This window comes from Haliotis rufescens, unplaced genomic scaffold (genome assembly GCF_023055435.1).
Source record: "Haliotis rufescens isolate VD_foot unplaced genomic scaffold, xgHalRufe1.0.p SCAF_5, whole genome shotgun sequence".
Lineage (NCBI taxonomy): Eukaryota > Metazoa > Mollusca > Gastropoda > Lepetellida > Haliotidae > Haliotis > Haliotis rufescens.
Genome location: NW_025964223.1, coordinates 7,060,082 through 7,081,207, shown reverse-complemented (window position 1 = coordinate 7,081,207; position 21,126 = coordinate 7,060,082). Strand labels below are relative to the sequence as shown.

General features: G+C 41.4%; 1 protein-coding gene across 7 annotated transcripts in view; it reads right to left on the bottom strand.

The window, feature by feature from the left end:
* The window catches only part of LOC124116561 (palmitoyltransferase ZDHHC18-B-like), a 99,969-nt gene that overhangs the window by 44,120 nt on the left and 34,723 nt on the right, over positions 1-21,126 (bottom strand). For all 7 annotated transcript variants that reach the window (XM_046477943.2, XM_046477944.2, XM_046477942.2 and 4 more), the window contains 2 exons: positions 11,238-11,396; positions 2,924-3,061 (listed from right to left, as the gene is read on the bottom strand). In XM_046477943.2, the coding sequence (XP_046333899.1) occupies positions 2,924-3,061; positions 11,238-11,396 (297 nt within the window). The remainder of the gene's footprint in view (positions 1-2,923; positions 3,062-11,237; positions 11,397-21,126) is intronic.

Below are 21,126 nucleotides of genomic sequence, written 5' to 3'. Positions count from 1 at the left end.
ACATATAGCAAAACCCTTAAAAAGGACCAATTAGTACTAATTGAGTTGTTTGAATATTTATATATTTTGTATATTAACTGCATTTATTTAAAATCTGAGATCGAAAAAACAGTTTTTTTCCATTTCCGTGAGTACTTTAGTGCCAACTTCTAATGCTGCTCCTGCATCTCTACTGTAAGTTCCTTGTTTCATGGGAAACAGGGCTCTACTACATCTCATCACAATATTGTGGGTTCTTCAATCAGAGGAGTACTGTCTTATTCTAATGTGACAGTTGGGGACATTGTTCCCAAACAACAACAATTATAGAAATGAACGTTATTCAAACATTCACATGATTTACATTATTTTGTCATTTTTTTTATAGGACATCCTTCTGGAGGATCATGAATTATGACAAGAAACTTTAGGACATTAGGAAACGAAGCCAAATTGAAACCCTGCTCACGTGGGCAATGGAACCGAAGCGCTTACACCTGGTCACAAATCCTCCCGCCAGAAATTCATCCCCCAAAATGGTATCTTAAATGTAGTAAATGCTTTAGAAAATGACATGAAACTACATTCTTTCGCTGGGCAAACAACTACAGCATCTGTGAAGCTAACTTTCTAAAAAATAGCCCTTTCCTGTATTAATTGAGTAATTTACCAGGTCACTGTATCGATCTCAGGCCCAACTGGATAGATTTTTAAAGCCCTCCTGTAGCCAAATCAATAATGACACAGTGAATAAAGAATCTTTTTTCCCAAATTAAACACAAATGCTTCATCTAAACTGCTATTCCCACCGAGAGAAGGCACCTTTTTTTTGCAGCAAAACCTACTTTTTACAATCAGTGGGACCTGATTATTAGTGCACTCAATGCTCTTTATCTAGCACTGGATTTGGCAGTGCCTGCCTGCTGGACCGTTACAGGAACCAGTGCCAGTAAGGACAAACACATAAATAAACCCATATTTCAGATATTTTCTACACATGCTATCCAAAAATGTCAGCTGGATTATTTTGTAGCCATGAGCTGGAAGCTCCGTTTGAGTACTGAGTTTTGGTCAGCTGTCTCTTGCACATGGGCACAACATCTACTGAAGCTAATGACATACGAGTTTGGGCCAGCAGACTCAAATGTTTTTGGAACATGATGAAATGCAATTTGAAACACAGCCTTGTTTTACAAAGTGATCGTCATGCTAAGAATGAGTGAGTGAGTTGGGTTTAACGCGGCTTTTAACAGTATTCCAGTTATATCACGGCGTGTCAGCTTAATGTGGGAGGAAAGCCCGAAGTGATGCAGGTTTCAGATGTTTACCACTTTGGTGAAACCTACGAGCATGGGTATGGCGCTGACAAACCTAGAAACATAATCGGGGCGAACTGGGATTCGAACCCACAATCATAAGTTTCTGGCATGCCCAAGGGACGCAACTCTGCACAGCAAATCGCGGTGCCTTAGAAGACTGGGCCACCCGTGCCCCTTGTCATGCTAAGACTGAGATAAGTAAATGTTTAAGTACAGCACAGCGTTGAGTGAGAAAGTTGAAACAATATTTTAGTCATCTCTCACTGTTTCATCTGAATTCGTTAACACTCTAAGACTAAACCATGCATAATAATCAGGGTCAATCTAGGGTTCAAACCCAAGATCAACAGATCCAAACTAAGGGAGGCAACTCTGCACAACAAATCGCAGTGAATTATTCCGCTGGGTACCTGTGCCCACACATATATCAAAATACAACAAGTATTTGTCACAAAGTGACGAAATATCCCCCGCCATATACACCATAGTACCAAATATGAAGACAATCTAGCGATTAGTTCTTGAGATATTGTGGCAACACCGTTTTCCAACTCCAAAAACAGATTTGCCTGCTGTGACCTTGAAAATGGGGTCAAGGTCACCAAATCTGACAGGTGTATGCGGTGTCTGTATATACACTATAGTTCCAAATATGAAGACAATCCAGCGATTAGTTCTTGAGATATCGCGGCAACACCGTTTTCTAACTCCAAAAGCAGATTTGCCTGCTGTGACCTTGAAAATGGGGTCAAGGTCACCAAAACCGACTGGTGTCTGCGGTGTCTGTATATACACCATAGTTCCAAATATGAAGACAATCGAGAGGTTTAGTTCTTGAGATATCGCGGCAACACCGTTTTCCAACTCTAAAAGCAGATTTGCCTGCTGTGACCTTGAAAATGGGATCAAGGTCACCAAAACCGACTGGTGTCTGCGGAGTCTGTATATACACCATAGTTCCAAATATGAAGACAATCCAGTGTTTAGTTCTTGAGATATCGCGGCAACACCGTTTTCCAACTCCAAAAGCAGATTTGCCTGCTGTGACCTTGAAAATGGGGTCAAGGTCACCAAAACCGACTGGTGTCTGCGGAGTCTGTATATACACCATAGTTCCAAATATGAAGACAATCCAGTGTTTAGTTCTTGAGATATCGCGGCAACACCGTTTTCCAACTCCAAAAGCAGATTTGCCTGCTGTGACCTTGAAAATGGGGTCAAGGTCACCAAAACCGACTGGTGTCTGCGGAGTCTGTATATACACCATAGTTCCAAATATGAAGACAATCCAGTGTTTAGTTCTTGAGATATCGCGGCAACACCGTTTTCCAACTCTAAAAGCAGATTTGTCTGCTGTGACCTTGAAAATGGGATCAAGGTCACCAAAACCGACTGGTGTCTGCGGAGTCTGTATATACACCATAGTTCCAAATATGAAGACAATCCAGTGTTTAGTTCTTGAGATATCGCGGCAACAAACAGGTGGGACGTACGGACGGACGTACGGACGGACAGACGTACGGACGGACGTACGGACGGTCGTGAATACTATATCCCCCGCTTCGCGCTTTCGCGCGGCGGGGGATAAATACAATTGAATCATAAACATGAAAAAGGGTACTTACTCAGTATGAGATGTGTAAGCACGCAGGCAAATATGTAAATACACAGTATTGACAGGGACAGGATGAAGAGGTAAAAATAGCGATAGTTTCTCTTGCCAACACAGTTGCCCACCCAGGGACAGTGATGGTCGAAGCGCTCTGAAACAAACAAAACAAGTCAATTCATTATAAAGCTCATTATTATTCAAAGGGTTTTAGCAGACTGGTGCAGTAAGATCAGGTGAGTGAGTGAGTGAGTGTGAGGCCGTGTGGGGAATTGAACCTGGGCCTTCAGACTGGGCAAACGCTTTAACCACTGGGCTAACCCTTCAAAAACTGTTTCAAGGTGTGCACATTCACTGTTGATGAGTGTGTTTCTAATAGAGCATGGGTGTTTGGTAGGACAATGTACGGTGTATGGAATCTTGTCAAGGTAAGGTTAAATGTGGTTTAACGTAATGTTCAAGATTATTGCACTGGAGGTACAGATAAGCAGCGTATTTGCATAAAATACCCCCCCCCCCCCCCCCAAGAATATTCAATTAACTTGTGTACAGAAACGCATGCATTAAATGAAAAACTCAAATGTATAAACCAGCACGCGTAAATACCCAATGATGCTTTTTGGGCATGCGTACAAAGGAGCTAATTTCGGAAACACATTTACGAGCTAATTTGCTTTCTGAGTCAAGCATATATATTTAGAACAGTTATATATACATCTAAAACATTATTTCATTTTTTTTAAATCTTAAAATGTTCACTAATTTTGGGAAAAACCCTAGAGAGTGATGAATAAATGAGTGACAAAATATTGGTTACCCAATGAAAAATGTAATAACCCATTTAAAATAGAAACCCTGGAGTAAAAACTCAATTGCTCAATATGTGGAGCTCTGTTGCACTTATTAAACGATGTGCATGTGTATAAGTGTGTGTGTGTGTGGTGTGTGTGTGTGTGTGTGTGTGTGTGCGTGTGCGTGTGCGTGTGCGTGTGTGTCTGCGTGTACAAGTCAGGACTAATGCCGAGTTTACAGTGCTAGCACAATGATATCATACAGGGTAAAACCATCTTTCCTTTCAATGTTTTGCAAGTGAATTACATAATCTAGTACGAGAGAACTGACAAACTGAGGCTAACCTGCTCTGGCCTCCATTCCATTACTATCTTCTGCCCTACAATGGTCAGAAATAAATCTGACTGAACAGCGGACAGCGCTTGTACAACATTAGCAAATGGTAATGAAAACATTTTTCCTTGTAGCAATGATCAGTTTAACTGGTAATGGAAGCAACAGCTTTAGAGGGAGGTCGTACAAACCAAACATCAATAACAAACCACTTTGCACGTACAAAAGTAAAACCTATGACCGTTGTCTGGCCAACATTTGTATCGTTATCGTGGTCACCTCGATATCTAACGTCAGTGACTTGGCTACAGCCAATACATAATGCATGACGCTGGCGCTGTATTTCCATATTCATGGCTGGAAGCGACCTGAGCTTCTGTAGATGTCTCCAGACAATCGTATAGCATCAGTTATACACCAGCAATTATGTGTTATCATGAAGAACTGGTAGAAATGGGGAATACAAGGGATATAACATAGGTTGGTTCTGCCACCTTCAATTGTCTTCCTTTCTGGGTGATTTTATCAAGACCATATTTTGGATCGCTTGTTCAGATGATGGTGAGGTTTGGAACTGGTTCAGTGTAGGTGGATTTCGAATGAGTTGAGTGTAGGTAATTCCATAAATATCATGGCAATTATTATTTTCTATGGTTATGGACAGAGTTCAAATTACTAGTTACTACAACAACAAAATCTAAAATCTACCATGTCATATTGAAGAAGATTTGGACATAATTAGGGTGAATGGGTCTGTGAAGGTTGTTAACGATACTACAGCTGTATCTCCTTGGGCAAAGTACATTGTTCCAAATGTGCCTTGGTTCACACAGCATTGAATGGGGGTACCTGGTTCAACTTCTAGCGCCCAAAGGCAGCCTGGGTTGTATACTCCCAAAGGAGCTGAGAATGATTCTTGAGTGCACACTGATCCAGTTACCGGGGTAATACAGTGTTAGAATTGGCACCAGTCCTGTAGTCCTTACCAGACGGCCCAATAGTAAAAGTATCCTAAGGACTAGTAGAAATTGGCCCATTTTAAGGGGTTTTGCTATAAGTTATCATTATAAGGACTAGTGGACAAAAACTGTTAGTTTCTAACCCTGTAATATATTACTAATAATAGCACTTTTAGCATGTCCTTGTGTGTGTGGAAATATGTGCAACATAAATGGCCTACATGTATTATGATTATTATGATAATGATCATTATTATTATCTATGGGGCCTGTAAATCATCAAATGTGGGTCAGGAGTTGACAGTACATGCCACAACTTCCTGTACAGCGAACAATAACATATAACAAGAAGGCAAAGTCATCCATATGACCAATCACTTAATGATGTACCGCATATTCAAAATGTCATCTATGGTGGTTCTGATAATAATTGTTCCTTTGGCGGTTTTGTGCACGATCATGTCCAAAAGATCAAACAAGGGCCATAACTCTGTAAAATATTCATTCTCCACGGTAGTTTTAAACTGAACCACATATTTATCCCTCGATGATATCTACAAAATGTCATGCATGCATAAGGGATGACTAACCATGCTAACAAGGACTATACCTAGGTTTGTTTTGTTTGTTTCACACTCAGCAATATTCCAGTGACCTGTAAACGATTGAGTCTGGACTAGACAATCCAGTGATTGATATTATGAGCAATGATCCACCTCAACAGGGTACGGCACCTACAAAGTCATCAAACCTGACCACCAAATCCATTAAGACTTACACCCAATCCTTTCGGCCAACTCAAGCTGCTGGGGACCACTTCTACCCAGAATCCCAGGGGTAGGGTACCAGGTATACCCATGCTTGTCACGAGAGCTGACTAAAGAGGACTTAAAAAGGATCTAATCTGCTCCAGCAAGGGCAGATCCAGCATTCTTGAAAGGGAGAGGTCCAAAATGTCAAAATCCTCTCCCAGACAATTTTTCTGTCTCCAACAAACGTTTGGTTTTCAAAAGCGGGGACCCCACGATCCCCACTCTGGATCTACCTATGCCGAGACATAATTTGAGGCTGGATCCTGTGTGTAAGCTGATTGGTCTGTCTGGTGAGACTATGAAAACAAACTGTAAAGTCTGGAGCTGCCTTCCCCTCACCCAGATTACCTGTGTGGAATGTACAGGATTCAGCAGTCGACTACAGAGACAATTAAACAGGTATTCAGCACAAGAGCTTGTGTGTTGGGCCGGCGGCAACTGTTCACAAAAGCAGGCCAGACAGTTTCCATTAAAATGTCCACTCTCACAATTGAACAGTTTTCATTAAAATGTCCCATCTTTTATAGAACAGTTTTCAATGTCCGCTCTTTTATCTGCGTAGTGATTCAGGACAACAGAGGTCCAAAGTATCCAATGTTCTTCACAAGCTGACACACTGAGGAACGAATGACCTGTATGTTTGGGGGTCTTTGTGCCACACTGATAGTAAAATAAGGATCGTTCCACTTGCCATCATCCACTGGCTTGTCTCACTCCCCGACAGGTAAACACACTGCCATGACATTGTTTGTTTGTTGTCTAACACTCACTCAGCAATATTCCAGCTATATGACAGCAGTTTGTAAATAATCCAGTGATTGACATCATGAGCATCGATCCGCACAATTGGGAAATGATGACATGCATCAACCAAGTCAGCGTGCCTGACGACCCGATCCCTTAGTCATCATTAGTCAGTGGATCCTGATCTTGCTTACAATCACTGGCTTGCCTGGTCCATTTAGACACACACACTGAAGCTTTGTTTGTTTTGTTTGTTTGTTTGTTGTTTAACGCCGCACTCAGCAATATTCCTGCTATATGATGGCGGTCTGTAAATAATCGAGTCTGGACCAGACAATCCAGTGATTGACATCATGAGCATCGATCCACTCAATTGGGATCGATGACAGGCATCAACCAAGTCAGCGAGCCTGACCACCAGATCCAGTTAGTCTTCTCTTACAACAAAAGCATAGCCGCCTTGTACGGCAAGACAAAATCTTGGGTTGCTGAAGACCTATTCTACCCCGGATCTTCACACTGAAACAATACTGAAATCATTCATACTAGTTTTAAAGTTGATATTTCTAGTCTCCTAAATATCCTCCTCATTCCAGTCTTTCTTATAAAAAATTGTGATACTTTTTTAATGTGCAGCATAACAAAAGGTCCAAACTGAAACATTAATGTACATAACTGTCTTTGTTTCCAAAAGGAAATGCCACACTTTCTGTGACCGTTTGATTAGACTAACTTCAGGCAGCTCGTCTCCTCTGCTCTTTCAGAACATCATTACCAACACCTGGGTGTTCCAGAAACACACTTCGCACTGTAACCTGACACACTTCACCATACCTGTTAACAGCAATATAATAGAATGCTGGCCCACACAATGTCAGACACGCAGGATGCATGGGCACTCCGTAACAGCTATTAGTGTAGGGGAGACTAAAACACATGTTACATGTAACACGACAGCTCCCCTTGAATCCCAGGGGAGGTGTGATTAGGCCAGCAACCATCAAGATCTGTAACTGTACACCTGCAGTCCCAGCCTAACAGTCAAGAAACAGTTGGATACATTCCTCAGTAGCTGAATCTAGATATCAGCAGTCTGCGACTTTAGCCACTGGTCTGAAGCCAGAGTCTAGCAAAATTCTGTTTAGGCTAGTGAGATCACCTCACAAAAAGCCCACATAAATACTAAATTCAAATGATGCGAAGAGTCATATTTGGAGAGTCTCAAAAGGTTTTGGCACAGACTGTATCAGCACTTACTTCCTTTCATTCTGAAACGGCAAGTTACAAGAGGTCTAGTTACACGTCTAGGTGAAGGGTTTCTTCATCGGCCAGTCGTTAGGTTCTAGCTGTATTACAACTTGTAGTACAATTATCTAAACTGAATTTCTGAATGTAATTACTTTCCCTTTAATACTTGGATATTTTCCGTCAGGAGCTTAAAAAATGTATTATGTATGGTGAGATAGAATATAAAACAGAAATGCTGTTTGGGTGTCTGTTTTGACAATATTTCCTTTCCATATCTACATCTGTGAAGAATAATTAACATTCAGCAGGGAGAAAAAAGATTAAGTTTCAAAAGAGGGCATAATGCATATGAGTCTGTAAAGTTCCTCTTCTTCTTTTCTGAGTTGCATTTTATCGTGTTATTGCTTGTACACAAGCAGCGTCAAGTTCTACTGTGCAGTGGATTGAGGGACCAGTTCAAAAGTTTGACGTCGGATAAAAAACTTAATTCCTTACCCACTATAAAAACTTAATTCTGAAAATGATGAATTTCCATTTTCCGTGGGCTCTATTGTCACACATTCGTGTTTTGCCCTGTTGTTTTCGGAATGTATATTGAATGAAGTTTATTTACTTGGTGTTGACAATAATTTGTTGGGTTTTTATAGATCAAATCTGTCATCATATATTACACACTACACTAGATGGACTGGATGTATTTAATGACAACTGCTAACAGCATCTGAATTAAAACAGGATTGGTTTAGTTCTAGGGCTGGGACGAGTCCAAATTTACTACCCGGGTACCCACCTCCCTATTACCCGACCCTACCTGGGTACCCACCCCCCTATTACCCGACCCTACCCGGGTACCCACTGTAGGTCTCAGGAGATATCTCAAAAAGTCGGATTGGGAACATTTATAGCATAGCCCTGCCAAAAACGTATTTAGATACACGTATGAAACAATCTGGTCATTCATACACTGAAGCTGAATTAAGTTATATCTTTATACAACTATATGAAAAATCAGAAGGAATGGGTGCATAGTCAGAAAGAAATGCGAACATTAGTGACTTTTAGTTTAACCATAGAGTTCTAGATATTTTTGTCAGTAAACAATATATCACGTGACTAACCACGGGTCCGGGTAGCCCTGTGGGTACCCGGGTCCTTCTCAGTACCCACCCGACCCGGGTACCCGACTTACCCGTCCCAGCCCTATTTAGTTCCCTTACTATATTACACATTGAGGAATCAGGTTAGTTCATTTTGTTGGATGGAAAACTTGCAGGGCCATTAATCCCCTAACCCATAAACTTAAGGAATTGAGATTATTATTCGACATCAAACTTTTGAACAGGCCCCTAATATACACTTCATAGTTTGTTTGTTTCATCCCACACTCACAAACATATAAGTCATATGACGGTGGCCTGTAAACAATCAAGTCTGGACAAGGAAACCAGTGATTGATATTATGAACAACGTCCCATACCGCCTGGGTATGCCCGACAACCAGATCCATTGTTATCTTGTACGACAAGCATAGGTTCCTAGGGACCAATTCTAAACCAGAATCCCATTGGGTCTGATTATAGCAAATTTATTAAGTAAATTATGTAGCGTTTTAAATTTTTCCTGAGAATGTGTAGGCAAGAAACTCAAAATTAATTGGGTAATGGCGATTGATTTTACGCATCTAGAGCTCAGATCTGTATCCAACTTGATCCCATTTTTGTTTTCAGAAGCATGGACAAGATACATGGGGCCTTTTCTTCTCAACATACCAATGGTATTTGAATCAGATGAGAAGATCTTCAACTATGAACACCTGCCATCACACATCTGAGACTAACATACTTCACACACTCCCACATATTCTCAGAATCATGCTGCATTTCACAAAGCGAGACACAAAGGTCAGTATCAGCTCTTTATCCCAAAAATCAATGCCCAAAAGCTTCACATTGAGAAAGAGCAACTGCAGATATAGGTCAAACCTACCGACAGATTATCAATTTTTCATCACTGACTCCAGCTTGCACAATTCTCTTTGCACAGTGGCATGGGCTGGATCTATGAAGCTCTGTCAGTGTTCCATGTTTCAACATGTCGATACATAATGTTCAGTCACTGAATAATAGATTCCAAAACAGATAGAAGGATATCCTTCACATACCCAAACGTTCAGACCTATTATTTCTGAAATCAATAACTCGCAAAGGCTAAAGATATATCTCCCAGATGATTTCTTGCCCTCGGGAATAAGTGCTGCGTACGTCTCTATAAAGACCTGCACCTTTTCCTCACAATTTCCATATTATCCATCAGAAAACAGTAGGTAAATACAACCCTAGTATCATGCTCAGCCATTCTGCTATAACATTTATCATCTCTCCAGAATAAATGTACAGAAATCAATACAAAACCATGTACACCAGAGTATACTGGACACTCCCTCCAGCTGGGAAGGAAACGTGCCGTGAGAGTTGGTAGAAATTAGGTGGGGTTCTGGAGTCCTGGAGGTCTGCTCCTACAGTATTTGAATCTGGGGAACCCCAACATCCTAACCTGTAATATGAAGGTCATGACAAGGGTCCCTTAACATTCAGGCCCAATCTTGAACACTGGTAAGTTGGAATGTAGGTAGGTGGTTGTGTTGGTAGGTAGGTGGGTGTGGGTGGGTGTGTGGGTAGGTGAGTGAGTTTGTGGGTGGGTTTGTGTGTGGGTGTGTGGGTGGGTAAGTGTGTTTGTGTGTGGGTGGGAGAGTGTGTTTGTGTGTGTAAAAGGCGACTAAGCTTGTCTTAAGAGGCAACTAAAGGGATCGGGGGGTCAGGCTCGCTGACTTGGTTAATGTATACATGTCATTGTATCACCATTGCATGGATCGACAGTGATGATGTCAATCACTGGATTGTCTTAGCCAGACTCGATTATTGACAGGCCAGCCTTTAGGCATGGACCAGACAAACCAGTCTGGCAGTATGAGCTGTGACCCTGGTGTACAATGACACATAAAACAGCCAAGTCTCAGAGCCTAACCACCTGGTTAACATCACACTCAGCGATATTTCGGCACAATGACCAGACAATCCAGTCATTGACATCATGAGCATCAATCCACCCAATTGGGAAACAATGACACACCCTGAACCAAGTCTCAGAGCCTGACCTCCCGATTCATTAAATCGCCTCTTACGACCAGCAAAGGTAGATAGGAACCAATTCTAATCTGGAAGCCCTACAGATTCCCAAAATGGTCGCCTTTGACACCTCGCAGTCACATTCTACCCCGGGTAACCATGGGACAAAAGAAATTCCTTTGTGAAAGTACAGGTTGCTGGGGACCTATATTCCTACCCCGAATTCCCAGGTTTGTGATTCCTGAATCCCCAGTGTGTACGAGGAGGACAGAAAGGTGTGGTCATACGTGTGGAAGACACACAGACATCATACTTACCAACGCAATTATCACAAAGGCTGCAGTGGGAAGCCCGAGGGGGGCGAAATATTTTACATGTGAAGCAGTACTTGAGCTTGACAACCTGTCCCTTGACCACCACCTCACGGGTGCGGGGCGGAGGGCGGTACGTCCCAGGGGAGCTGGCATTGGGGACCTCTGCAATAACAACAATCATAATCATAGTCATCATAAACACAAACAAAGACAGATGCAAATAAGAGAATCAAATTTCTGTTCAGAAATGTGATGAATTGATCAATATTAGGAATTATTAGTAAATGTGCACATGTTTTGGACTAAACCTGATATGACACAGAATCCATGTTTTAATGTCACTTTACTGTAGGTTTACCCTTCTGACTCTTGACACTTGACTAAGGATCTGGGGTAGCAATGAAAGCCATATGAAGATAGTTGTAGATAACACCCTGGGAAGGCCTTGCACCAGTAACAGAAACACCCTGGGTAGGCCTTGAACCAGTGATAGAAACACGACCAACAAGACAATCAATAGACAACAGTCTTATCACACGAGCTTGTCTGTTATCAGGCCAACAAGACCATCAATGGACCACAGTCTTATCACAGGGGCTTGTCTGTTATCAGGCCAACAAGACCATCAATGGACCACAGTCTTATCACAGGCGCTTGTCTGTTATCAGGCCAACAAGACCATCAATGGACCACAGTCTCATCACACAAGCTTGTCTGTTATCAGGCCAAAAATCCATCAATGGACCACAGTCTTATCACAGGGGCTTGTCTGTTATCAGGCCAACAAGACAATCAATGGACAACAGTCTTATCACAGGGGCTTGTCTGTTATCAGGCAAACAAGACCATCAATGGACCACAGTCTTATCACAGGGGCTTGTCTGTTATCAGGCCAACAAGACAATCAATGGACAACAGTCTTATCACAGGGGCTTGTCTGTTATCAGGCAAACAAGACCATCAATGGACCACAGTCTTATCACAGGGGCTTGTCTGTTATCAGGCCAACAAGACAATCAATGGACAACAGTCTTATCACAGGGGCTTGTCTGTTATCAGGCCAACAAGACCATCAATGGACCACAGTCTTATCACAGGGGCTTGTCTGTTATCAGGCCAACAAGACAATCAATGGACAACAGTCTTATCACAGGGGCTTGTCTGTTATCAGGCCAACAAGACCATCAATGGACCACAGTCTTATCACAGGGGCTTGTCTGTTATCAGGCAAACAAGACAATCAATGGACAACAGTCTTATCACAGGGGCTTGTCTGTTATCAGGCCAACAAGACCATCAATGGACAGCAGTCTTATCACACAAGCTTGTCTGTTATCAGGCCAACAAGACCATCAATGGACCACAGTCTTATCACAGGGGCTTATCTGTTATCAGGCCAACAAGACAATCAATGGACAACAGTCTTATCACAGGGGCTTGTCTGTTATCAGGCAAACAAGACAATCAATGGACAACAGTCTTATCACAGGGGCTTGTCTGTTATCAGGCCAACAAGACCATCAATGGACAGCAGTCTTATCACATAAGCTTGTCTGTTATCAGGCCATCAAGACCATCAATAGACAACAGTCTTATCACAGGGGCTTGTCTGTTATCAGGCCAACAAGACCATCAATGGACCACAGTCTTATCACAGGGGCTTGTCTGTTATCAGGCCAACAAGACCATCAATGGACAACAGTCTTATCACAGGGGCTTGTCTGTTATCAGGCCAACAAGACAATCAATTGACCACAGTCTTATCACAGGGGCTTGTCTGTTATCAGGCCAACAAGACCATCAATGGACAACAGTCTTATCACAGGGGCTTGTCTGTTATCAGCCAACAAGACCATCAATGGACCACAGTCTTATCACTGGGGCTTGTCTGTTATCAGGCCAACAAGACCATCAATGGACCACAGTCTTATCACAGGGGCTTGTCTGTTATCAGGCCAACAAGACAATCAATGGACAACAGTCTTATCACAGGGGCTTGTCTGTTATCAGGCCAACAAGACCATCAATGGACAACAGTCTTATCACAGGGGCTTGTCTGTTATCAGGCCAACAAGACAATCAATGGACAACAGTCTTATCACAGGGGCTTGTCTGTTATCGGGCCAACAAGACAATCAATGGACAACAGTCTTATCACAGGGGCTTGTCTGTTATCAGGCAAACAAGACAATCAATGGACAACAGTCTTATCACAGGGGCTTGTCTGTTATCAGGCCAACAAGACCATCAATGGACAGCAGTCTTATCACATAAGCTTGTCTGTTATCAGGCCATCAAGACCATCAATAGACAACAGTCTTATCACAGGGGCTTGTCTGTTATCAGGCCAACAAGACCATCAATGGACCACAGTCTTATCACAGGGGCTTGTCTGTTATCAGGCCAACAAGACCATCAATGGACAACAGTCTTATCACAGGGGCTTGTCTGTTATCAGGCCAACAAGACAATCAATTGACCACAGTCTTATCACAGGGGCTTGTCTGTTATCAGGCCAACAAGACCATCAATGGACAACAGTCTTATCACAGGGGCTTGTCTGTTATCAGCCAACAAGACCATCAATGGACCACAGTCTTATCACTGGGGCTTGTCTGTTATCAGGCCAACAAGACCATCAATGGACCACAGTCTTATCACAGGGGCTTGTCTGTTATCAGGCCAACAAGACAATCAATGGACAACAGTCTTATCACAGGGGCTTGTCTGTTATCAGGCCAACAAGACCATCAATGGACAACAGTCTTATCACAGGGGCTTGTCTGTTATCAGGCCAACAAGACAATCAATGGACAACAGTCTTATCACAGGGGCTTGTCTGTTATCGGGCCAACAAGACAATCAATGGACAACAGTCTTATCACAGGGGCTTGTCTGTTATCAGGCAAACAAGACAATCAATGGACAACAGTCTTATCACAGGGGCTTGTCTGTTATCAGGCCAACAAGACCATCAATGGACAGCAGTCTTATCACAGGGGCTTGTCTGTTATCAGGCCAACAAGACAATCAATGGACAACAGTCTTATCACACAAGCTTGTCTGTTATCAGGCCAACAAGACCATCAATGGACAACAGTCTTATCACAGGGGCTTGTCTGTTATCGGGCCAACAAGACAATCAATGGACAGTCTTATCACACAAGCTTGTCAGTCATCAGGACAACAAGACAGTCGCAGCCAGGAAGTGATCCATACCCAGCATTCATTGTGACAACCAATTCCCTTATTTGTCAACCCAAGGACAGATGCAGGAGTAGGGGTCAAGTTTCTGTATGATCAGGAAAACATCACCCAACTGACAGCCTGCCCCAGTAGCCTACAGAAAGTGGCACAAAAAGGTCTAGGAAATCGATGTTCAATTTTGATTCACAATGAAAGAACCACTCAATATTCATCTGTCTTCCTAGTGTGCATTTACTCTCAGGTGAACACATATATTTAGAAAACCTCAAAGCATGTGATGGAGTTATCAATACAACATGAATATTCACACAAGCTTGCAGCAGCTCTTCAGAGGTAAAGAACGCAATTTCCTGATTCTGTTGCATATTGAAAGGATCGTGCCAATGCAATGGCATTCGCAGGAACACAAATGAACAAGGAAAATGAACCAACATGGACGTCATAATTTCTGTGCCGGCTGCTAGCAGACTCGATTCAGTCATCCCAATCTCACACAAAAATATAAGGAAAAGAATTTAAATAGATTGAAACTGAATCGTCTTCATATCAATGTTTCTAATTATGAATTCATTACACAGCAGATCAGAAGGAAAGAAGGAAACAAAGCCAGGCATATTGGTTCACTCAGGTGAGTGAGGGAGTTCTTACACTGCTCTTAGCATTAGGGCTGTGGACTGGCCCAAGACTTGTATATTCTTATTGCGATACATATGGCGATGTATTGAGGCTGACGTCGTCTTACAGTGATTGTACATGCAGATCCTAGTTCTACATACTTAAGTAAATATTACAATTACAATGTCAAACTCAGCATGGTCAGTTGCGGCCATTTTGTCGGCATGGATACAGTGAAGATAACAACGTGAGAGAAACATCACCTCCACCTTTCCGTCTGTTTTGTCAATCAATTACACAGGGAAACATCATTTGTGAATGAAATTTGTGTGAAGATTTTAGGTTAATCAATGCAAATAATAGGACAATTGTTAAATATTTTTGTACCCAATATTCCAGAACACAGAAAAGTTCCTGCAGTATGAATGGTTTGAAAAGTGAAAGTGTATTGCAATATCCTGGTATACCTTGCAGTCCTAGTTAGCATACTGCACCTACATTTGGGACATCAAGAGGGCTGTAACGATTTCATCGATACTTAGGTACACACGATACTTGAATCGTCAGTTTGTGAGATCGCGATATGCTATAAATAGAACAGGAACTAATAGAGTTACCTCCCCCAATAGCAGAAGTAGTACAGTGCCACCTGTAAGCATGGCCCAACACAAGGACCTGGTTGCCAAGGAAATGCCGACTAACCGTTACATTTAATAACCATCCATTCATTTAAAACTGTTATGTGCTTGTGGTTTTCTTGTTAAAGTTTTTGAGATAACAATAAATAAATGTATGAAGAAAGAGGTATTAGAGCTATATTTTAGGGATTTCATAATTTCTTCCAATTTGATAAATGATGTGGTGTATCATGATACCAGTAGTATTGTCAGTCCGTATCGTGATACGAATCATATCGCAAGACACGACGTGATAATCAGCTCTAGGCTTTATACACTGTACCCCAACTGGGAACCAAGCCTTTGGCATGAAGAACAAATGCTTTCTTAACCATGAAGCAAACCCATTGTATCTGGCGTGTCTAAAATGTTCACTAGAAGTTATGCAGACTTCATTGTCAACTTCACAGTCAACCATTGATAATCCAGTTTGCACCCTTCCAATCATAATCATTCAGATAAATGAATATCAGGATTAACGAAACACACTTTTTACTGTTTCAATCAAACTTGAAATTCAATACTTTCACCTGTAAGTATAACAAGTTTCAGTACAATATATCAATAGCTCAAGTGCTAAATTTTGGATTTCAGCTGATGCCAGTTAAGCTGAACATGAAACCAGAAAATAAATATTATTTTAAATTGCCACAATACCCCCCCCACCCTAAACCTATGAACATGTTGAATACCACCCAAACCACTCATCCATCGGTAATTCAAGCATTACAACGGGGAACAGCATTATACATTTTTTAACAGAGTGCAAAACATCAGGAAACAGTCAACTGCCCTTAAATGACAAGCATCTCTATCACTCTGCCTCATCCTCTACAGCGCCAACGCTGCCACGACCGTCACACAGCATCCACCGGTAGTCGGTAGTCGGCATCCAATCTCGCTCTATATCATTATCACAAAGTCTCTTAAGAATTCTATACCCTGTGTAATGAAATAAGAAGCAGGCAACATAAATCTATATCAACAGCCTGATAGAATCCAGCATGGCCTACTTGGCCATACACAAGAATTTGTTCTTATTGAATCTAATGCATTTCCAGCTCCTTAGAGAACAGACAATTCATGTTATTGGTCAATGCCGGCTGACTGTTGTATTGCTGGGAACTGTTCAAGCTGTCCGATTTTTTCTGACAATTTGATATTGGATGATTTACCTGATTTAGACAACGGTGCACTGCCTGAGAACACCCTCACTGCTCTGTCCTGCCCAATTTACAACAAAGACATAAAAAGTATTCTTCAGACTTTTTAATGGATCGTTATTCTGATTATCCAGAATGGGGTTCAATGCCAGTTTTTGCAGTATTCCATGATTATAGCAACATACGAGTAAAGAAGATCAGGCAACAAATTGAGCCCGCATGGGAATCGAACCTGCATCACTTTGTGATGCGAAAGCACACAAACCAATTGCCTAGTTAATCAACCACGGAATTTGATTCAATCTTTCAATTTTATAACAGCCATTTCCAGTGAAGCATGGCATGCCAGGATACATTTCACAGACTTGAGGGATATTTGCTTTATGCCACTTCGTACCCTCTATGGCACCCTACTTGAGAAGGATCTATTACTATTAGCATACATTTGTTCTTCTTGGTTGCCACTCGTTCCATAAACATCCACACCTTGCACCGGCTTGCTGTCATTGTGGTAATCTCATCCCTGTCTAACTGTATAAAGTTAAGAGAGTCCTTTGGGCCTTGAGGTTTGCTGCATTCAAGATTATACATAATATAGCAATGTGCATATATTCATGGATGTGTGCATGCGTGTGTGTGCGTACGTGTGCGTGAGTCTGTTTGCAGTTGTTTTATGTTGGACAAGGATACCCCACTCAGACACATCATACTGACTCCGAGCCAACCAGTATTTGTTTTATCTCCTTAATGCGGGGTTGCAGGCTGGGTAACAACAAGTACCATCTTTTTGCATCTTTTGCTGTAGCACACCGACCTCCCGCTCTCTCAGGTTTAGAAACTAACAGTTTTTGTCCACTAGTCCTTATAATGATAACATATAGCAAGACCCTTAAGATGGGCCAATTTCTACTAATCCTTAGGATACCTTTACTATTGGGTAGTTTGGTAAGGACTACAGGACTAGTGCCAATTTCTGACGCTGTCTCTGGGCAGACTCTCAAATCCACTGAGACCATGGTCACAGTTGTTAACCTTAAACATTACAGCTATGTCAGGCATATTCCGACCACATCACAGCTGGCAGCCTCTTAACAAATGAGTCTGTACCAAGCTTGCTGGTTTGCTGTCTATCACCGCACTCAGCAATATTCCAGCCATATGATGACAGTCTGTAAGTAATCGAGTCTGGATCAGACAATCAAGGGAATGATATTGTAAGCATCGATCACACAATTGGGATACGATGACAATCAGCGAGCCTGACTACCCGATCTATTAAGTCCCCTAATTTTACTCTGCCAAGCAAACCTGTAAAGGACAGTATCGGTACAATCCCTGTCATCATGAAGACAAAGACAAACAGTAAGCCACTCATTGTCATAAGCCTGCTCTAACCACTATCATGAGGTACTGGGGACCTATTTGGCCTTGGAATCTCCACAGCAAAATGAACAAAAATATAGCTCAATTTCCCAAAGGTTCCATGTGTTTCGAAGATGTCCATAAGAGTAATTCAAACCATCCAACCTCGTTCAATTAGTAGTTGGTTCGGAAGACAGTCATTGAGTTCTAACGACGACGGCCATTATACCCCATGAAAGTATAGTTGTCAGCTTGCCCACACATGGGAAGCAGGTGGTCTGCTCAACACAAGGTGGCAGGGGAAATAGGCCACATTAGGTGATTAATTCCTGTGTGTAGCAGATTGATTTAGAGCACTGGAAAGTAGTCCAATCAGGATCTCAGGAAGCTACATTGACTTGCACTTTGTAGCATGGGGTCTGGCTTCCGGAACAAAAAGTGGCAATAATGTCTTCAAGCCTCCTTGAACAATGATATCACTGTCCCTGGGTTGTCCGACCATACTGAGTTTTGTACACCAGAAACACACCTAATCATTGGTCAATAGAGTCTGTGTGGTCCTGTAGCTCACCGGAATTCATTGGAGTGAGTGAGTATGGTTTTACAGCGCTCTAAGGAATATTCCAGCAATATCACAGTTGGGGAACACCGGCAAAAGGCCTCACACACTGTAAAATCGAACTCAGACCTTCAGAATCATGAGCAAGTGCTTTAACCACAAGGCCACCCTTAGTAACCATGGAATTCATTGGAATATCAATAAATTATAAATTTGGAAGTGACAATCATAGTGGTTGATAAAGAATGAAAACACAAAATCTCTTGTAAATAAATATTTCGCTTCATTAACGTATGTTTAAACACATAAATAAATATATAAATAGGCACATGATTATTGGGAAGAAAATCACATATTCAAAATGGCTACTATGGAAGCCATGTTAATAAAAAATTGGAATTCTGTGAGCATATGAGACATTATTAGTGGGATGATACTTTTAAAATTCAGTTTTTGAATCTGAGTGACAAATAATGCCATATCATGAAAAATGTCCATAATAAAAAAAATTATTTTCAACTATATCAGAGAATATCACAGCTGGCCCATATTATGAAGATCAGTATTTACAAACTCACAATGTTGAAACGTGTAAAAGACATGCAATACTGCATCATAATCACAACAGTGTAATTTCATATTGTGTCAGATTTCACCGATTTGAATCAGTGTCACTTAGCGACAAATAATGGCAGATAAAATCTGTCTTACATCCAATAACTTAACATAAAATCCACTACCGTCACATGGATTCAGTGTTACTTGAATGTCATGTACAATATCAATACATCAACAGCAAGCATCTTATCATCTTGAATGTGTTGCATGAAGAGATAACATTCAAATGTCACCAGTTATGTAATTGAGTCTTATCACATCAAATGTGGTAAGTTGTTTTAACTTTTAACCAGATCATATCTACAATTTACCAAAATATGGCTCAAATATTGTCAAATGAATTAAACATGCTAATTCACTGACCCTCACTACAAAGTTGAGGTGGAGCAGTCAAACGAAGACAACATGTCATAACATTAACATTGACACAGTGTTAACAGTAACTTGACACAATCCATCACTGTGAGAGTCAGGCACTATTTTTCAAGATGTTAAGGGATTTGGGGTTGTTTTTAAAAAAATAGTTTTTTAATCAGGAAGTGATTGTTATGGACAGAATTCAATTTTCTCTGTAATGTATAAATTGACAAATAATTTCATTGAATGCGCCAATCCCAGCATCCTGCAAATATTCGAGTCTGGACCAGGCAACCCAGTGACGGAAAGCACCATCACCCTCTCACCCCATCAGATACGATGACACAATGACCCAAATCACACAGCTTGACCACCCAATCCTAATTTTCATGGCCATGTCACCTTACAGCATACATTAGGTAGTGTCAACCTTATTTTCCAGTTGAGATTGACATAACATTCTCAAAGCCGACATAGTTGATAAATTCATTTGTCCCATCAATGAAGAGTGTCAATCTGCTACATTAGCTGCCTTGCTATCTAAACGTTCCTACCAACGACCATTGTGCTTGCTTTGTCTGGAACCAGTAGGAGTGATTTGGTTACCATGGTTATAGGATCTGAATGCTGGTGTCCTTTGGAAATGAGCAATGTAATAAGAGTACATGTCTGCCGAATGTCATTTGAGGAAGAACCAATTACACACGTCATTAAGTGACTGAAGTGTCCTCAATATATTTACTAAAACCATGATGCAGTAACCATGACGATTAGACAAAACAACTGTTATAAACAAAAGCTTGTCCTTATCTAGAGTTACTTTCAGTCACTATTTAAACGCGCAAGATAAAGGCAATGAATTAATAAACGCTTGAGACCGGGGATTTTGTCAGCAGCCAGTGTAAGAGACACTTAAAACAATAACCTCTCATTGGGTGAGGAGAAATGGGATCTAATATTGTGTTCAAGATTATTGCACTATATAGCAACATGATCACCTTCTCATCCCATCAGATATGAAGACGCAATGAGCCAAAGTGTATGTGTATTGACTGCTAGTCCTCATCCAGACTAATGCCGATTTCATAGTGCCAGCCCACTGAGATACCTGATGATGCCGCAGTTTAACATGAATAGCCCACTCAGACACAGTATACTGACTCCGAGCCGACCAGTCCTTGTTTTAGCTCCTTAATGCTGAGCGTCAGACAGGGTAACAACAAGTACCATTTTTAACATAATTTGGTATGACACTGAACATAACTGATAACAAAATCTCCACTGATTCCCAGCTAAAGAGTTTACCAAAGCACATTTACAAATTCATCCTTAAC